Source organism: Dermacentor variabilis, chromosome 1 (genome assembly GCF_050947875.1).
Source record: "Dermacentor variabilis isolate Ectoservices chromosome 1, ASM5094787v1, whole genome shotgun sequence".
In the NCBI taxonomy this organism is placed as follows: domain Eukaryota; kingdom Metazoa; phylum Arthropoda; class Arachnida; order Ixodida; family Ixodidae; genus Dermacentor; species Dermacentor variabilis.
Genome location: NC_134568.1, coordinates 133,611,422 through 133,631,936, shown reverse-complemented (window position 1 = coordinate 133,631,936; position 20,515 = coordinate 133,611,422). Strand labels below are relative to the sequence as shown.

Sequence of the window (20,515 nt, the reverse complement as noted above, 5' to 3'; positions counted from 1 at the left end):
TAGCTGTTGAAGTGAAAATGCAAGCGCTGGTTTGTTACTTGGGACACGTGCTCCAGATATACAGTTGCGGGAATTCCCATACATTGACTGTATGCGGCGTCTGTACATGAGCTACTGTAAGCCCTGTCGTGGTTGCTTTCGGACGCACGTGAAGGATACTACTGCCTGCTACCAAGTTATGCTACCTTCATCTTGCGCTCAGTCAAAGTGAGCCACAAAAAAGCCTTAGAATTCCATAAGAATGGTTACAGCTATTATTATTATTATAAATGCTGTTAAGTGCAAGTAATTCCGAGTTATAACGCATTCAATTTCAAACACAAACTCAAGAAGTTACACTCTAAGAAAAATAAACTAAAAGGGGTAGGGTGGTTAGTCCTTTTGGAGACTAACTGATTTGCCACAACCATTAGTGCTTTCTGGGGACTAACTGACATGGGATGAACTGTTACTCCCCATGCGTTTACTCCTTCGAGGACTAACAGTTGCCCTTTTCCGATGCTCCTGAAGGGAGTAAAGGTAATTATTTCCGATGCTCCGCAAAGGTGGAATTAATGAAATTAGGCATTTATACCCTAATAAAAAATTAATGAACAAAACGTGCCCGATAGTAGGATTCAAACTCACGTCCTCTCGCTCACAAGTCAGGCACTCTAACCACTTCGCCACGGTGCTCTTTCTTTTTTCTTTCATGGTATTTATTATAGTAGCATTCAACCAGACGTTCATCCGTTCTGAATAGTCAGAGAATGGAGGGCACAGTGAAAGTCACACACAGAAAAGGCAGCGTTCATAGTCTGAGTAGAAACGTTCGTTTCACTTTAGAAGGGTGGCAAGGATAAGCACCTCACCAAAATAGGGTACCAGTCCGGTTGTACACCGGGTCCATCCTAAACATGTTTTAGGTGCAGGGTCATTTGGATAAAGTATACTCTTGTAGGCACCACCGTTTCGGCGTTTCGGTCCATCATTCGCGTTTTCCGCAAACTGTGCATTCCCATGACAAAAAAACATATGGAAAGGTGCACTATTATCAGAGGTTGGCAGCAGGTCACGCACAGTATGAGCGTTAATCTCAAAGTCTTTCTTTAAAGTCCGTTGGAGGACATCCCAAAATAGGATGGCGTCGGCGCAGCTAATAAAACAATGTTCAATTGTCTCTGGTACATCACAAAGGCGACAGTTAACAGAAGAGACAAAGATACCCTTTTTTGTAGCCATGTTTTAACCACTGTGCTCGGTTGACAGGAGTGGTTATTTAGACAAGGTTAAGCATCGGAACGCAAATGCGGCAATATAAAAGTGACTTGGCATTTTGTGCATGCTATGCAGTGAGAGTCTAACGCGGAGTGTACTTGCAACCATAAGCGACTGCGAAAAGAAATCAGCCCGAGTATTCTTAGGGCGATTTAAACGGAGGCATTACGCGATGTATACGTGTAGCGAGCTCAAACGGGGCACCCAAGAGGACAGAGAAAGCCAATTTCTCTGTCGCTTAGCGTGTCCCGCTTCAACTACACATCGCTTCAGTTCGCAACCTCCTTGGAACGGAAGGAACTTAGGTACTATTGACCAAGAAAATCTAGCTGTCTATCAATGACTTGCGCGTTTAATGTGCATCGCTCACTTATGTTGTACGCACGAAGGACATGGCTCTTCACATTGCAGCTTTAAAGTTTCACGCAATTTTCTCAAGAAGAGGCAAGGTGCTGCTATGCATGTAGTTCAATAGACAATGCACGAACTTCGAACTATTCACGATTTATAGACAATACAGTTTTCGCCGCATCGCTCCATGACACGGACGAAAACAGCGAAGTGCATGGGGAGTAACTGTTGTCGTTCTTCCTCCCGTTACTCTCTTTGCGACAAGGGACTAAACACTTACTCTTCGAAATTTGCACACAACACGCACATTCATGCAGTTAGCCCTTTGAGGGACGAAAGCGCCCTTTTTAGGACTAACGGCCCAGTTACTCCCGTTTTCCCCGGGATTTTTCTTAGAGAGTACTTTACAAACTGCGCTATTTTTTGAAAATTATGCTCCTTAGGTCTGCAATGCAACGATGTGTGGTGTTTTTATTTTAAGTACCTTTGTATACGAGCCCTCGGGGCAGTTGTTTATATGGCTCAGTTAGAGACAGTCGCATTTTAATGCCCTCATAATTTCTTTATCTTGAAAGTCGCGCCTAATTCCAGATTTTCGCAATCTAATTACAACGCTCAATCCAAGCAATAGTATACTCATGCGAGTTTGTAAGAAGCATGTGAGGCCTTCTTTAACAACGCGCGCCTGATTCATATAGCTTTTTTATAAAAAGGTGGTTAGTATAGCGCAAGGGGTATTTTTGCGGGTTAGTTCCACGTCAAGGCAAACTCACAGTGCCGTAAATCACGTCCGAGAAAAATAATTAACGAGAAAAACTTAATTGACCGTTTTTAGCGCCCTCGGGGTAGTTCGTAAAGGAAATTTGGAGGCAGTTACATTTTATCTGAGAGTGTGACAACATTATTGAATATCCTGCGAATTGATGACCTGGGTCTAGGCCAGGCAGGGGGCAGCAGAGACACCCTGTTTCTCGGTAGCTTCCCGAGCTTGCTGGGCGATGCAAAGTTGGTCCTGGAGATCTGAGTCATTTTAATGCCCCCCACTTTTCTAATCTTGAAAATAGCGCCTAATTCGAGATATTCGTGATAAAATTAAAACTTGAAATCCAAGCAATAGCAGCCATGTGACTTTGTAAGAAACTTGTGAGGCATTTTTCTTCAACAATGCATGCACCTGACCAATAAGAGCTCTCCTTAAACCTTAATCACAACCAGACACGCATTGGGCAGTTTTCAGAAGTGGAAATACGGCATATGCGAAACATTTTCGGTATGTAAATGTGAGAGCTGGTATTTTGTTTTCTCAGTGTGACAACGCCGTCAGCTGCTTTCTTTGACCCGCCGTGGTTGCTCAGTGGCTATGGTGTTGGGCTGCTGAGCACGAGGTCGCGGGATCGAATCCCGGCCACGGCAGCTGCATTTCGATGGGGGCGAAATGCGAAAACACCCGTGTGCTTAGATTTAGGTGCACGTTAAAGAACCCCAGGTGGTCAAAATTTCCGGAGTCCTCCCCTACGGCGTGCCTCATAATCAGAAAGTAGTTTTGGCACGTAAAACCCCAAATATTATTATTATTAGCTGCTTTCTTTAAAGGGCCGTTAACAGGTTTGCACCACGCACACTCAACAGGCGAGTGTGCGCACGGACGACAGGTATTTCACACAATAAAACATTCCTCCTTTCCTATCTGTTCATCCTCAGCTCGATGCGAGAATGACCTGTGCCAGCTGTTCCATGGACAAGAACGGCACCGAGAGCGGCGCTGCTGCGCCAGCGTTGAGAGCGCCGCATGCGAAGCAAAATTCTATTAGCGGATGGAAACCCTCTCCCACCTCTCGTTCGCACCGCCTTGATTGCCTCCTGCACTGCGCGTGATTGGGCACGTTTCGTGCCGCGCGCGGTGTGTGCCTACGTGTGTGCACGTGGACATTTCATTCGAAGGGCGATGTAGTACAGTCTGTTTCACATTTAGGGGAAAACTCAGAGCGCATTGCATCGCGATGCGGCGAGAGCTTGAGTCAGGCGGCGGCAGCAGCTGCAGCAGCTCGCGCAGGTGCTCGAAGGGCGGGATCTTGAACGGCGTCGTCTGCTACGGCGGCGCGCACTGGCCGCATTGTCGGGAAACGTTCTAGTGTCAGTTACAGGGCGCCGATCTCATCGTTACTGCGTGAAATGAGCCGGTATTCTTTACTAAGCGTTGTGCAACGCCCACTGATACGCCTCGAAGGTAAGTTCATCGCTGCAGGGCAGTCATAGACGACATACTGATTCCATACATTCTTGACGGCCCGTTTCTGGAAGGCGACCATATATTCTAACGCGATAGGTCACCGATCCACACTGCTCGTGTTGTGCAAGAACTGCTGGAAGAGCGCGCAGTCACTCTCTTGCAGTGTCCGCCTCAATCTCTGGGCGCGAACATCATTTAAAATGCCTGGGGCTCGTTGAAAGTATCGCTGCCGCACCATCCCCTCTATCAGTCGCCCGAGGATAGGCTTCGATCCACCATCGTCAGCGACTGAGACGTGCTGCGAATGAACACATCCCTGATCAAGTCATTCTATACTTCACTGCCTTCCAGGATGAACGCTGCCATCGCTGCCGCTGGGGACATGGAGAGATACTAACTGAAGTCCCGAGCGTGACGTGTCCAATTCCCCGCCGGTGGGCAGGGTCTGTCTCGTGTAGTGAATGATTGTCGAGAAAAATCACTTCCAGCTCATTGTCTTAACCTAAAACATTCCTTTAATCGTATCCGTTTGTTTGATCGTGTTCGACCCCCATAGTTATCATTGTTGAGTGATTTGTTTTCTTTTCGTGTCAAACAAAGGCTGAGCACGTTGCGCGCATATCTTGGTGCATCTTGTCGCTTCTTATTACGGTAGCACACACAGTGAAGAAATATACGTGCACGCGCTTAGTACCCCGGCCTTTCGAAAGAAGAAACGAAGAATGGTGTAAAAAGAAGTTTGTGGAACTCCATTATCGCCAATGAAGGCTCAGAGTTTGGCGACGCACAACGTTTAGTAAAGAATATCAACTGAGTTCCCGCAGTACCGATGAAATCGGTGCACTGCCCTTGACAGTAGCACGCTTCCCGACAATGAGGAAAGCCCGCGCCGCCGCAGCAGACGACGCAGATCACGACACCGCCCCTCGAGCGTCGGCGCCTGCTTGAGCTGCTGCCGCCGCACGACTCCATTGCTTGCCGCATCGCGATGCAATACGTTCCGAGTTTTCCCCTAAGTGTGAAACACACTGTATACGCTTCTATTTGCCTTTAAGAAGATCGGTACATTTGACGATTATTTTTATGGCTGAAATGCGGCGAAAGGACAGCGTCTGCTTAACCATGTAAGTGACGCTGAGCAGGTAATTGGAAACGACATCGTATGTACCGCCGGAAAAATCGTCAGCACATACGATGCGGCACATACATACGGCACATACGAGCTAAAGTTATTTTTGCAGATTCTCACAATATGTTTGCTACAAATCCGTGCTGTCACTGATGGCGACAACGGACTTCCGTCGACACTGTGCGGAAATGAACAAAATATATAGCTGCATAGCACATTTACGATATGCGCACACAACTTTAACTAGTACGTCCCCTACAATATGGAATAGAGGCAGCAATGTAGACAGCTTGGCCATTTTTTAACAGTGCTCAAGAGATGGAAGTTGAAAGTATTAGTAATCATTCCTGCTTCTGCAATGCCGGCGCGACCAAGACACGGGCGTGTATCGTCCAATAACTCGATCGATCGGTGCAGTGGTGAAGCGGGAATGAACTCCGGTCATGTTCAATGCATCGTGCACATATTCAATTTCTCGGCACGCGTGAGCTTCAGCCACTGCTAGCGCATACAACAGAAGTGGTTTCCATTCTTGGACAGCGCACACGCATACAAAGCACGAGAAACAACACAGGGCCAGCGCTCGTCGAACGCTTCGTTTGCCAGTTGCTTACTTCGCTCGGCGCACCGCAGTAATCCATGTCTGTCGTCTGCTTTTTTGGTGCCATTTTCTTGTGAATTGGCAGAATATCACTGGTGGCATCAACCGTTTCGTGTTTACATTGCTGTCGTGACAGTTAACAACACAATAATTTCCGGTCATCCGAAGAGGCGCCGTCGCAAAGAAGATACGTTGCGCGCGCAGCGCGAACTGAACGCGGGCGCTACCGCCAAGGGAAGCGGCGGCGGAAACCTACACCCGTTGGAGATGAAATCGTTCCGCCAGGGGAGAAACGAGCGCTGGCGTCTAGGATGAAACTTGGCGTGCGGTCGTCCATAGAGAAAGCCCAGTAAGTTCACGGCGTAGTTTAAAATTTTTCGCTGCCTCGCAAGCCAACACAACCAACCACAGCAGGCAACGAACCATCTTGCTTGCAGTTTATTGCGACCGATGGCTTCCACTTCAAATAAAAGCATAGTAGTAACTTTCCGTAAGAAAAAAATACACTAAGCTGAACATATTTAAGGTAACTTTCTCTTTTGACTTCAGTGGTGACGTTAAGGCCTGGTCACACGTACGCGTTGGCGTCAGCTCACTCCCGATTCCCGAAAAAGTGACTACTGTTTGTGGACAGCACATGTTCTGAAACCGAACCACTTCGTACAATTAAGTTCTCCTTCTGTCTGCCGACGATCTCTCGAGGGGAGGCGCGCGACTTTTGGGGAAGGTGAGGGTAAGTTGTGCGTTCACTTCAAATACACCTCCACATTGGCCCAATAAACAAATGGAACCAGGAAAACTAGTGGCGATATCTTGAGACAGCGTTTTCTACCAAGAAGAATTCTGAACATTTCGGTATAGCACTACCCCTGATGGAGATAAATTGAACAAAATGATTGCTTTAGTATAACTATGTCGCTGCTAAAACGCTTACACGAGAATATAAGTTGAACACAGTCCCTCACGGCACTAGTACAGTCCAACACAATTTGTTTAAACACAGCTTCGCAAGGTGTTGGTAACAGAGTTGTTGCTAACCCACGCATGCCAATCTGCAACGTTAACTTGCAGACACAAACACAATTCCCAGCAGCGACGTTTGGAGCACGTGACCGAAGTGCCACGGAGAACGCTCAAGTGTTGTTGATATCTACGTGAAATAATCGCCAATCTTTTTTTCAGTCACTAGGCGCTACCCATCAATAACAACCGTGGCACAGACTCACCATGTTGCTGATACCATGTTTTGCTGCGTGGCACCAAAACCAAGACAAGAGGCCAGGTGTCCCATTAGGGCGGTGAACAATGTACGTTCGAAATGGAGCCTCTGGCTTCGCCGAAATCACCGCAACGAATTCTACGAAAACGTTGGGGACCGTGACAATGGTCAGAGCCGGGCCCACCTGCATCACGACGTCTCGGCATTGAGCGAACTTGGGCTTCCATCCTATAAGCGACACTTGTATGGACAACGACGCGGAGACCTCCTCACCGGCCACTGCAAATTTCGCGTCCCACTTGAGTTTCATCAGGCGACACAGCCACGAATCTCTGGGTCTCCTCGTGAATGCCTGCATGAAACGCAGATACCATTTGTTACAGAAAACAAAATAAGAAGATCAGTAGATGGCGTACGGTGCAGTAATTGCAGAGGCATGTATTGTATACCGCCTTAGAGGCACATTGGACAGGCGGTCACTGTCAGAAAAATCTGGAGGGCGCTTAAGCTTCGCCTTTAAGAGTGAAACGCGGCAGCGTTCAAAGATCCCTGACTGCTTCTCACGCTTCCCGGCAATTGCAGCGCATTTACCCGCACTGTTTGCCGGGAAACGCTCGCGGCGAACGCTATGCACGAAGGCGGGCTTTCTGATAGAAATGTGGCCTCTTGCGTGGGCCGCGAAGTGTTTCAATGAAGCGGGCGCACCGCTACATGGACTCCGAGATATTTACGTGCCGATGTACACAAATGGTGGACACTGTCTCCGGTCTATGAATTGTAGAAACGCTGGATAACGACGTCTGACGCGGGACGTCGATGTTGGATTTCCGGCAACACTGGCTCCTTAACGCTGTCGCGTTAAAAACTAGTCGGTCGGTGGTCACAGTGAACGTATGTAGAGCCCTAGTTCGCTGCCTGTGGTCTACGGACCTATAAGATAGACATTTATAGTGGCGTCTGGCCTCTCACAATTTTGCGTACCATTTCCATTTTACTACTCGCCTTTCTCACTTCGTATCATTTTAAATCCATTTCAGACAGGTGCCAGCCTCCGCCGTGCTGTATAGCGGAAAATGCTATGTTCACGCTGATAAGTAGCAGCGCCGGACAGTATAATTTTGTCGATTCTGTTCTTTCTTCGCTTGTGGCTTTTTTGTTGGGATGGCAACTACATGGACACTGCAAGCGCATTTCTACAGTCGCCGTGAGGTCCCGTATAAAGTCCAAGGGCGATAAAATCGTCATCGCACGCCGTATGCTGTATGTGCGAGCGAAAGCGTGCGAGGGTGAGCTGGCGATCGCGGCTAAATCTTGCGCACGAAAGAGGGGACATATCCAGCTTTTCTGGACAGGTACCAACCAACGCCTCAAAGGGCCGCGGCACGAAGGTAGCGCGTTTTAAATGGAACAACCGGGTTTTCGCGAATAGCAAATGCTGCAGGTCGATTATTGAAAAAGGCAGGTGACGAATGTTCTGGAAGACAATCCACACGAGCCAAATACAGTGATCGCACTCAGGCAAGCCAGATTTTTGTTCCCAGAGTGGTCAAAGACTCAGCAATGGAAGCCTATGGAGACGACGAAACATTGTACTTGATTTTGAGACAAAAATGGTAGCTGTCATAAAAATCGTAAAAGTCGCGGCAGCGTATGTAGTCCAGAGACACATCTTTTGATTAATGCCTCTCTCGACACTCTACACCATGGCGTAACATTGTTCCCAAAAGCGATTTTTAACACACAATCGTGCAAGTTCATGTGGTATATATAATCATTCGCGCGTATCGCTGGCGGAAACTTTAAAAGCATTGGCCGAGTCGTTTATTCCATCGTCCCTATCGTTCCGCGCTATGCTGGCAGCAGGTTCGATGCCGTGATGCTTCCTTTATCGCCACGTAGGACTGACTTCGACAGTCTTCCACCAGATGGACCAAACACAAAACTGAAGATTTGGTTTCAGTTATGGTTTCTTTTTTCAGGAGGGCTCCTCAAATATCATATTTTCAATTTTTACTTCCTAAAACGTAGGAATCGGTTGCTTATTTGTTAAGTCATCGCTTTTATTATAAATTTTATTCCTTGGACAACATAACGATAAACATGCGCATATCTTTGTGCTGCGTTAAAGAACAATACCATCATGCCTCGTAGCCTGGGCATACTCAAGAAATCTGGACATTACACCTTCACCATCCCCTGGAACTTCACGGCAATGCACATGCGTAACAGAAAGGGCAAATTTCTTAACTATTTTATTTCTATATAATAGCCGAGTATCAACAACTTTCACATGTCTGCGCCAAGAGGGTACTCTTTTGTAACAAAAATTGGAGGACGCTTAAGCTTCGCCTTCAAGAGTGGAACGCGACAGCGTTCCCGTCGACCCGCCAAGGGGTGTTAGACAATGGGCTACGGCGCAGCGACTACGCGCCCCGCATCGGACGCGGTGAGCGTCGAGCAACGCAGCGTTCGGCACGACAACGAAATGTGCGCCTGAGCAAGCGACGCACGCCTGAGCCTTAGAAACAGCTCGTTTCTAAGGCAACACCGCGTTCACTAGAGGCGCTTTTGTACCGCTTTGAAGCATCGAACTCGTGGCTCAGTGGTAACGTCTCCGTCTCGCACTCCGGAGACCCTGGTTCGATTCCCACCCAGCCCATCTTGGAAGTCGCTTTTTATTTATGAAGTGCCTGCCGTGATTTATCGCTCACGGCCAACGCCGCGGACGCCGACACCGACGACACCGGCTTTTCTGCGACACGAGCTCCTTAACGCTATCGCGTTAAAATATGCATTTAAGGCATTTAGTCGGAACATTGGTGGTGCGTTAAAGCAGTGTTTTGGTCGGAGATGGGCGGTTATGTCACACAGCAGGAGCAAATGGTCTGGTGCTCTCACATCAGAGGCCACATTGACTTGAAGAGGCGCGAAATTTAAACCGTAAAGCGACTTATTACAGCTGGAGTTTTGAACGGTAATTGCAGAGCCCGTGTCATTCACTCACTTTGCGCACGCAAGTTTTTGTGAGACAGCAGGGAAGGAGAGGAAGTGTATATGGCAGTGCACACCTTGAGCGTGCGTGCGTATGTATTTGTATTTGTGAGAGCGTGCGTGTTTGTGTTTCAGTATTTCAATATGAATGCGCACGAGTGCGTGTATGCGTGTGCGAGCATGCCCGTGTTTGTGTGTGTGTGTGAGTCCCGTGTACGGGTGTGCGTGCATTTTTGTGCTTGTGTGCGTGCGTGGGCGCGTGTAAATGTGAATGCGGGCGAGCCTGTCCGTATCTGTGTGTGTGCGTTTTTGTGTGTGTGAGTACGTGGGTGCGTGCGTACATTTTTGTGTTTGTGTGCGTGCGTGGGCGGGCGCGTGTATATGTGAATGCGGGTGAGCCTATTTCGTATCTCTGTGTCTGTGCGTTTGTGTGAGCGTGTGCGAACGTGCGTGCGTGCGTACATTATTGAGCTTGTCTGCGTGGGTCGGCGCGTGAAAGTGTGAATGCGGGCGAGCCTGTGCCGTATCTCTGTGTGTGTGCGTTTGTGTGAGTGTGCGCGAACGCGCGTGCGTGCGTGTGTGCGTGCGTGTGTGCATGCTTGGGCGCATTTAAATGTGAATGCGAGTGAGCATGTCTCATATCTTTGTGTTTGTGTACGTTTGTCTGAGTGTATGCGAACGCGCGTGTGTGTATGTGAGAGTGCGTGCGCGCATTTTTGTGCGTGCGTGTATGCGTGCGTGCTCACACTTTTGGGAGTGTGTGCATGCGTGGGCGCCTGTAAATAAGAACTCGGGCGAGCATGTGTCGTATCTCTGTGTTGCGTTTGTGTAAGTGTGCGCGAACGTGTGTGCGTGCGAATGTGTGTCATAGTGTGTGTGTGAGCAAGCGAGCATTTCCCCACTTACACCTACTCTTGCGCATCAATGGAATATAGAGTTTATTTAAACCGATATTTAAATCTACGATACAAGAATGAATGTCATTGCATCTATAGCATTATCTCTTTCAAAAAGCGAAATCAATGCAAAAAATCCAGTGCCCTACCACTCTGTGAAGAAGGATGACCAGCAAAGCTTTGTATGTGGGCCAATTAATAGCGAACTGCAACTCCGCCGCGGTTCAGCCCGGCATTGCACTATCTTTGGGATCGGCCCACGTATGGGGAGTGCTTAACGCCTGCTTAAAGGGACCCTGAAACGCTTTTGACGATTTTCTACAAACGTACTGAGTCGTTAGAGTAGGTCCTTCTGAACATTAATTGACACATCTAAGTGCTCTGCGTGAAGCGTGTAATTTGTTATAAGGTTTTGAAAATGCACATCGCTGCCGATCGCAGCGCACTGCTCGGCGGAATTTTAAGCCGCCCCTATCCATATGACCGAAATCACCCATATGACGTCAGTGGGGCGAGCTATCCGATTGGCTGACCAGGGCGCGTGATCGATAATTTTTCCAACTTTATGGTAAACAAATGATCTTCGTAATAGTTGGAATGTTAGTTAATTTGTTTTTATAAAAAGAAAGTAGCATAAAGAAATGCACAAGAACAATTTTTCAGTACACTTAAGCACTTCCGGCACACAGCAAGTGTCGTCTGCTTGTGTTACAACGTACTCCATTTTGACGAGAGCTCCGCGGTCAGAGTTGGTCTCAGACTTTTCGCGAGCACTATGATTCGACTTTGTTGCCTTGTGGATTGCAAACGTAGCGACTGGCAATATGTCAAGCTGCGAATCGTGTCCCTCTGCAAGGCAGCGTACGAGCGAACTGGCTGCTGCGCATCGGACTGCCGCTATACGATCGGCGCCAGGATTTGCGCGTTTGTGGCCGTCACTTTACACCGGAAGATTACTAACGCAATAGCGTTTCGCGAGTCCCGTATTAGGGCAAACATAAGCGCAAGGGGACAGGGTCTGGCCGCTTGACTGTGCCGTAACGGGATGAGCCGAGATGAGCAGAAGGGCAAATGTGAATGGTCTGCACGGTGCAGCCACCTGGTGGCATAGAGCTCAACCATACACAGTAGCAGCAACGAAGCGTATTCTTCTTTGCTGCTGGTGCGTATATTTCGCAGGAGTGTAATCATCAACACGTTGTTTTTATAAATGTTTAAAATGTTTTACACTTGGTTAGAGCAATATTAGCGCTTTGTATGGCTGGTTAAGCGCTGCGCCAACAAGTGTCTGGACCGTGCAGACCGATCAGGCCGCTCACGTACGTCTACGCCAAAGTTCCTTCATCAGCTTGAGTTTATGCCTCCAGTCATTTGCCGAAATGACCAGCTTGCCTGTGGTTAACGGAATACCAGACACGTTCGGAGCTACGACAGAATGCTCGCAACGCACGCTGCTTCGATAGCTCTCGCTTGGGGTCGACAGCCAAGCGGCTAGCGGAGAAGTTTCGCGCAGGCGGGGGTGGGCTCCAAAACAACCGGAAGTGGACGATGTGACGTCGCATCGTGACGCAGGACCAGTGAAGGCGGAGCTTAGCCCCGCTCGCTCGGCGAACGAGTTGAGGAGGAAAAGCGTGGCTGGGGAGGAGGGTAACTTCTAATCACTTGTAGCTCCATTAATACGTAACGCTTCACTTAAATTGTGGTGCGAATGTTCTACTTAAGCTGTACCCTACGCGTCTACAAAATTTGTCCGAAACGTTTCAGGGGCCCTTTAACCTCCACCGCGGTTTGGCCCGGCATCGCACAACATTCGGGATCGGCCCACGTATGGGGAGCGCTGAACGCATGCTTCACCTCCGCAGCGGGTCGGGCCGGCATTGCACGACATTCGGAATCCGCACACGTATGGGGAGCGCTGAACGCCTGCTTCATCTCCGCTGCGGGTCAGGCCGGTATTGCACTATCTTCGGAATCGGCCCACTATGGGGAGCGCTGAACGCCTGCTTCACCTCCGCCGTGGGGCAGGCCAGTATTGCACTACATTCGGGATCGGCCAACGTATGGGGATGCTTAATGCTTGCTTCACCTCCGCTGCGGGTCGCCCAGCGTTGCACTATCTTCGGGATCGGCCCACGTATGGGGATAGCTTAACGATTGCGTCACCTCCGCCGCGGGTCATGCTGGTATTGCACTCTCTTCGGGATCGGCCCATTTATGGGGAGTGCTCAATGGCTGCGTCACCTCCGCTGCCGGTCGGCCCGGCATTGCACTTTCTTCGTGATCGGCCTATGCATGGGGAGCGCTGAACGTCTGCTTCACCTCCGCGGCTGGTCGGGCCGGTATTGCACTATCTTAGGGATCGGCCCACGTATGGGGAATTCTTGACGCCGGCGTCACCTCCGCCGTGGGTTGGTCCGGCATTGTAGTAACTTCGGGATTTTGTTCTACACGCGGACACCATAGTGAGGAATGTAACCCTTAAAGGGAAGCTGAAACGGTTTTCAAATTCAATGAATTGCTGGGGTTAAGAGAACAGACCTATTAATTTACGGTTTCAAAATTCTTTTCTTCGTTTTGTTAATATAAGGGGCGGAAATCGCTTTCTAAATCCCCCCTGCGGACACGACCCCGTCGCTTCCCGGAGCACCGGGTAAGGAGGCAGCCGGAGGAGAGAACGTCGAGAGTGACGTCATTCCCGGGGAACGTGCCGCCGGACCGGCGTACTGGCATGTGCTGGCGTGTTTCTTTCCGTCCTGCGCTTTGCTAAACGACGCTACGAGGAATCTGCCGCCGCGGACGCTTGCTTTCTTTGGCGATTTTCGTGAACTGTGCTTCCTTTCTGTGCTGCGTGAGTGCCGACAGCCAAGGGCGCCCAACATGCCCTCGTTCTGTGCAGCATTCGGCTGTGCGGGCGGGCGAGACGATGCATGGTGTTTCACATGTTCCCGAAGAACAAGAAGCTTGCAGCGCAGTGGGTCATTGCGGTGAGGAGAGATAATTTTGTGCCGACGAAATCAACTGTGCTGTGCTCGGACCATTTCCCCGACAGTGATTATCATCGGAGCTTGACAACGATGCGGGCAATCGGTATTCCATTTAAATCGGCGCGACTGAAGCCCGGCGTTGTTCAGTTTATATTCTCACACAAGAGAACCACTTCGCCACCTCCAAGAACGACCTTCGCCAAGAAGAGAAAACATGAGGTAAGGGTTTTAATGTGCACACGGGCAATTTTAGCACATGATCACCTGAGTGTCGAACAAACGACCTTACAGCGTCCTATGACGAAGCGAGGTGGAGGCACAGCCGGGAATATGCACATACGTGTAAAGTGCATGCTGTTTTCATCCTGTTTTGCCACTCCGCTTTGTCACCTAACACTGTACTACGGCTGTTTGTTCGGCGCTGTTTTGATATGGTGAAATAACTGGCCGGGGGTACGCTTGCGCATCCAATGATATTTGTTATTCGTCCTACCACGCGGTGCCCGCAGGTTTAGCTGTTCAGCATTTATGTTCAAATTGCACGACATGAGGGGTTACGGTAATATTTTCATGCTCGCGTTAGAGTAGTTGAACTCGGCGTGTAAAAACTTCGTTCCGTAGATTTCGTACTCACAGCTTGCTACCAGCAGCGAACTCTCACAAAAATGAGCGTCGGCACAGCCGCGACCGTGGCAAAGGGAACGGGCTCAAATAATGAAGTAACGTTGTGAGGTATTGAACTTGTGAGCGTTTGACGTGGTCTAGCCCAATACAGGCATCGCTGCTGGACAAAAAATGTTTTCTTGCCCTTGTTCCTAGAGAACTAGCTATCCGTCACTCATGGCAAAATTATGATTTGAAAGTAAATATATTACATTACTCATCACTTTCTTATTACGCTCATTGATTTGAATTACGTTACCAATAACCGCTTTAAAAAAAGTAATGGTATTACTTTACTATTGCTTACAGAAAGCTTCATGCATACAAGAAGCAAAAAGCAAAGTATAAAGGGATGCCAACCTTTCTTCAAGGTAACATACACTTGCCAACATTTCATGCCACCCCCCCCTCCATGTTTCTCCACGACACCTCACCGCACTACCAACGTTCTGGCGCCGTACACAGCTTACTGGTGCATATTTAACGAAATAAATAGGTTACTTTAGCCATGAAATTACAGACACAAAATAATTCACATTACTAAATCACTAGACAACTAATCGATCACATAAATTACTGAAAAAAGTGTTTCAATTACTGTAAGTAATCCAACTGCTCTTATGTTTGCTGATGTGCATGATATGCTGAAATTCATGACATCCATGCCTTGCACTCTTTCAGGTTCTAGCAGAGCTCCTTGAGAACCGAGCCCCTGATGAACCTGTTCCACCACCATCACTAATTGAAGAGTTTGAAGCAGCCAGTGTGGAATGTTGAAAAGTTTGAAGTAGCCATTGTGGCACAGGCAGCTGGTGTTGATAAAAAAAACACGGAATTTTAGACAAGCAACGGTAAGGTGCTTGACATCGCGGAATATTGCACCCGTGTTTACAATCTAATGAGGAGTTAGTGCTTCGGCATTCTTCCAGCAGCAAGTTCCCAGTGACACTTTAGTGCGTTTTTTCTTCTTTCGTTAGAGCGTGCAGCTACATGAAAAAAAACATGCGTACCAGCTAAGATTTCCAACGCGCGAGAACGTGTACACATCGCTCTCACTGTTGGCACACTCAACATCGTCGTTGCCCCCGTTTCCGCTATCGTTTTCTGTATCGGCTGTCGGTTCGAACCTGTACGGTGAAAAGATAAGCTGTCCGAGACAGGAGAACGTTCCCTAATGCTTACAACTCAGCTGTGAAGCCAGAACAGAATAGCATGCTACGCTCTGAAACGGCGGCGCCGACCGGTGATCCCCGTGAATGACGTCACAGCGGTCCCGACACATCCCGACCAATCAAACAGCGGCGTTCGCGCGATGCCCTGAGGCGCTGGTTCACGTTTTCTTGCAAAAAATGTCCGCTTGCGTTTGTTTCCGCCCTTTTTAAACGAGATATTCGTGCTCAGTGGACTAAATACTGTAGAATGCCATAGGGAACTCTTTTTCGAAAAGTGTTTCAGCTTCCCTTTAAGACGAAGCTTTAACGCGGGTGTTGCTATCTAAATGCATGTAAAAGGAAATTTTTTTTCCTCGGTTACCACTGCACCAAATTTGACAAAGTTTGTTGCATTTCAAGGAAAAACTGAACATCTATTCACTGTTAATTTCGAATTTTTGATTTAGGTTGTCCTTTGTTTATTCAATATTAGCAAAAGTAGCAAATTCTCAGAAAACGAAACAATCAAGTTTACAACTCTGTTTTTCGGCGATAAAAACGATATCACAATTCTGTGCATTGCATCTAACAAAACATCTAAAGCGGACAAAATTATTATATTACACATTAATCTCTAAAATATTATTATTATGGAAATACAGCTTTTGCAAAACTATTGTTCACAACGTAACGAGTTCACGTAAGATATAAATCGACATATCGAATTTGTGCGCTTTCATTGATCTAACGGATGTCGTTTACAGAACCGCGATTTCTGTTCTTGAGGCGGAGATATCAATTTGTAAACTTCGCGCTTCTATATTTTTGGCACTTCCGAATATTTGAAAATTCTTTTAACAAAATTCAGGCCCTAAATAGAAATCTTCATACTTTAGAAGGATCGACATTTGGGCGAGTTGGTACTGGTTGAACATCTTGAAGGGGCAGCGCAAAAAGACGATGACAGAAGGCAGCGCTGTCCTGTGTGTTCCTGCCTTCTGTCATCGTCTTTTTGCGCTGCCCCTTCAAGATGTTCTTCATACTTTCTTGTCTGCCGGTTGTAAGCTACATGCCGCAATTGTTCGGAAGCGCTGAGCAAGATGACACTATTTAATGCAGGCTATGCTCGAACGATTCTCGTAGCCGGAGGAGTGCCAACCTCGCGAAATTTTTAGTTTGTATGTACATATGCACACGCACATATAGAAACATACGCACGAACGTATATATAAGGAGTAGAACTACCTTTGATCTGTCGAAATAAAATCCTGACTACGCCTGTGGCTCGAACAGCTCAAAACTGCGCGTGCTAACGTGCATTACCTTGTAACAAACAGCCGTGCAATGTCTTTCAGCATGCATATGAAGTTTTGTCGCGGAAGCCTGTAGGCAAGAAATGTTTTAAAGGGTTTTTAAAGAAAATTTCACACACGTGTGGTGGACATTTGTGTGAGCACATTTTGGCTGCCGAATCCAGACGAATAATGATCGTCGCCAAGAGAATTATCGCGCCTGCAATTATGTCAGGGACTGTTAACCGTGACCGTCATTCATCACTGACCGTCGTTTACAGCGCCTGCACATTTTCGATATATGCAGTGCAGACAGGTAGATTTAAACGCATTTCAAATGTTCACATGCGAACATATTATGCAAGGCTTACTTTTACGATTCATACCGCAAACTTAACAGCTGCTTCGTAGCAGCAAATCTGCAAGTGGAAGAAGAATCAAGATGCATTAGCTTCTGTTCAAATTTATTTCGTATAATGGAATGGATGAGCAATGGCTGGTGGCAGCAGGGGATGAGTGCTAGTTCTTGGAGATCTAGGAGGCAGATTTCAAGGCCACTGGAAAGGGAAGAAGTTATTAAGACTGACAACAGGTTATTTTTATTGCACTAATCACATAAGATGGCAAACTTGCGAAGTAATTATTCCCCCATTGCAGACTGTAATATGAGAACACATTTTTATTTATCTCTTGATACTACTCAGGTTAATTTTCTATGACACAGTGCTTAATAAACGTACAAAAAGAATTTTACCTTCCTCACGTCGAATAAGGCTGATCGAACGAGCAACATATTGAGGGTGGCAAATGCTGAAGCTATGAAAGCTGTCTATTAAGCGGTAGCGCACGATGTTTTCGCTTACTAGAAAACAATGAACACCAGCACATCAACCGACTTTACCTAAAAAATCATTTCGCTGCAAAAAAATGGAAAGAAAAACACACAGGGTAGCGAGAAACCAAGGTGCAGCGGGCAAATTGCATCTGCTAGTACTTACTCTGTTTCGAACACACTGTTCTAAAGCCGCTTAGTCAGAACAATCGTACAAGAAACACAGCGAATTGGGCGAGCTGGTAAGTTAACATTCTTGACGTATATGTGCAGCGCAACACAGACGTGTCGTTCATTCTTTCTCACCCTTCTGTCGCACTGCACATATACACCAAAATTGCACAAGTGAAAAACCTCTCATGTCAGGCGTACGCAATTCAACGTGTACAGGATTGTTACTCGAAATAAATCCTGCTTCAGTGTAAACAAGCCGAACTCACCGATAGCCTAGGGAGACAGAGGCACCCCGCAAGGATCGGTTCTTTCACCGCTTCTTTTCAACCTGGCACTCCTCCTTCTCCTGGCTTTGCTTCAAGACAGGGGGCATAGATCACGCTCTCTATGCAGGCGTTATCACTGTGCGGACGTCGAGGGCAGGGTCGGAGAGTAGGATGGAGGAGACCCTTCAGAGAGTGGCAAAGACCGTGCACGACTTCGCTAAATCATGCGGCCTCAGTTGCTCGCCACAGAGGTTAGAGTTGCTCGTCATCAAGCCAAGAAGAAAAAGGAGACCAAGAGAACGTCCGCATCACCATCGACGGGACAACCATAACGCCAACCACGCTAGCACGTATCCTGGGTGTCATCTTCCAGAACAATGGCAAGGCGGGGGAGTCGATCGACAAAATCAAGGTTATAACGGAACAAATCTCGAACATGAATGTTTGAACATGAATCTCAAACAGACACAGATATTTAAAGGAGGGCGATGCACTGACGCTCGCCCAGGCCTTCGTGACGTCGCACATCGCTTACGCGGCGCCATACCTCAAGTTACTCAAGAAAGACAAGGACCAGTTTAACGTCATTATGCGCAAGGCAAGCAAGATGGCGCTGGGCATGCCGAACAAGCTTCTCGGCATGACCAAGCACAACGTCGTCGAAGAGGTAATAGAAGCTCATCTGTCTAATCAAAGAGTTCGACTCAGTCAAACTTCGGCGCCACATCGCGTTCTTGACAAGTTAGGCTGGCAAGAGGCAGAGCGGAAGGAAACGGGGCCGTTAGCCTGGTTGTGGGCGCATAAAATCGACAGTAAGCCACTGCATCGAAACATGAGGTCGTGTCGTAACGACGACCACGGAGCGGCTCGTATAGCGGCCTTGACGGAGACTTTAGGTCAAATAGTAGAAGAGGCAGAGGGGGTCACTCTCTTCACAGACGCGTCATTACCCAAGTTTTCATCGAAAGCCACGCTGGCAGTTACGACGCGGGATGTGCTCGTAAACTGCGGATCCATGAAGACGTCGTTTCCGGAGGTGGCAGAAGAGGCCGCGATAGCACTCGCGCAGCCCAAGGTGGGAAGAATTGTCACTGACTCACAAAAGGCGTATAACAGCTACAGAAAAGGGTATTCTCAAGAGTAAACGCGACGTACCTGAAAGGAAAGTTGAGTTGATATGGACACCGGCTCACTCTGGGCTGGAGGGCAACGAACCTGCCCACCAGTTCACCCGAGAGATGGAACACCGGGTAGAGGCAGGTGAGCCACAGTCCATATTAGTTATAGGGACAATACGAACCATTGTAAGACGGAGAGGCGCCGGCCGGTACCCCGATCCTCACAAATCGCTTAGCAGAGAACTGCAAGCGATCTACAGGCAGATACAGGCAGGGTCCTTCCCGCACCCTTACCTTCAAAACAAGATGTACCCGGAAAGGTACGAGCAGGAATGTGATTTCTGCAAGACTCAGTTAGGCACGCTCCAACACGTCATTGAAGTATGCGATTTCGTCAAGGCAATCCCCCCACATCTTACCTGCCCCACTACCCTACCCCATCCCTCATCCAGCCTTACCGAGCGATGGGAGACCTTGCTAACCAGCCCCGCCCTGGAAGACCAGCTCGTCCTGATCTCCAGGGGCCAGGCGGCCAGGAAAGCATATGAGTCCAGTGAAGAGAGAACCACTTCCATCGACTGCGTCTAAGAAGATGTCGAGCTCGGCTCAATAAAGTTGTTTCTCTCTCTCCTCTCTCTCTCTCTCTCTCTCCTATGTAAACAAGTTGAACGCCACTCGCATATCCTGGTCCCTCTTGGAACCGGCCGGTCCCGTCCGTCCGCACGGCACCGCTACTAACTTTGCCATCTTACGTGCGGTTTGAGCACTTTGCTGCGCTGCGCCCCATCATACTGGAATATAAATGTCGAAATGATGTGTTTCGTATCACTTCACCAAAGTAATTCACTTAATATCGTCTAATACCGTACCTGCAACCCGGAGCCGATTGATGCAACGACCGCTCGACGGTCCGGTGGTTGCAATTTCGATAGCACTGACGGAAGCGACTCGGCCTCGGGCCTGTAAAGTTGGCTTCGCAGCGGCACAGTTGAACATTTGATGTCATTTTGCACCGCGTTGTAGCGCTCGGTGAATAGTAGTATGTAAGGGGTCATAAAGGTTATGCGCAGCTCTGCTTCCTGTGGAAACAAATCCAGGAACACTATCTTCACAAACAAACCACCGGGATTCGAGCCTATGGATTTGCAGTATTCTGCATTCGGGAACTGGGCACGCTAACTACTACGATACCGCCTCCCCCCACCATGCGAGTTTGCGAACGGAAGTGAAAGGCAGGAGGGCAACACGCCTTCCTGAAATGAAACATTCGGAATTACTCTTTGTTTGACTTTGGACCACGATACGAACCACCTGCAAGTCGGTATCAGCTTGCAAAGCGAGAACTCAGATGAAACGTTGTC

General features: G+C 48.2%; 1 protein-coding gene across 1 annotated transcript in view; it reads left to right on the top strand.

The window, feature by feature from the left end:
• The first annotated feature begins 3,702 nt into the window (after nucleotides 1-3,702).
• Nucleotides 3,703-20,515, top strand: part of LOC142572022 (cholesterol 7-desaturase nvd-like) — a 76,668-nt gene continuing 59,855 nt past the window's right edge. The window contains exon 1 of the mRNA XM_075680819.1: nucleotides 3,703-3,835. Coding sequence (XP_075536934.1) covers nucleotides 3,781-3,835 — 55 coding nt within the window. The 5' untranslated portion in view covers nucleotides 3,703-3,780. The remainder of the gene's footprint in view (nucleotides 3,836-20,515) is intronic.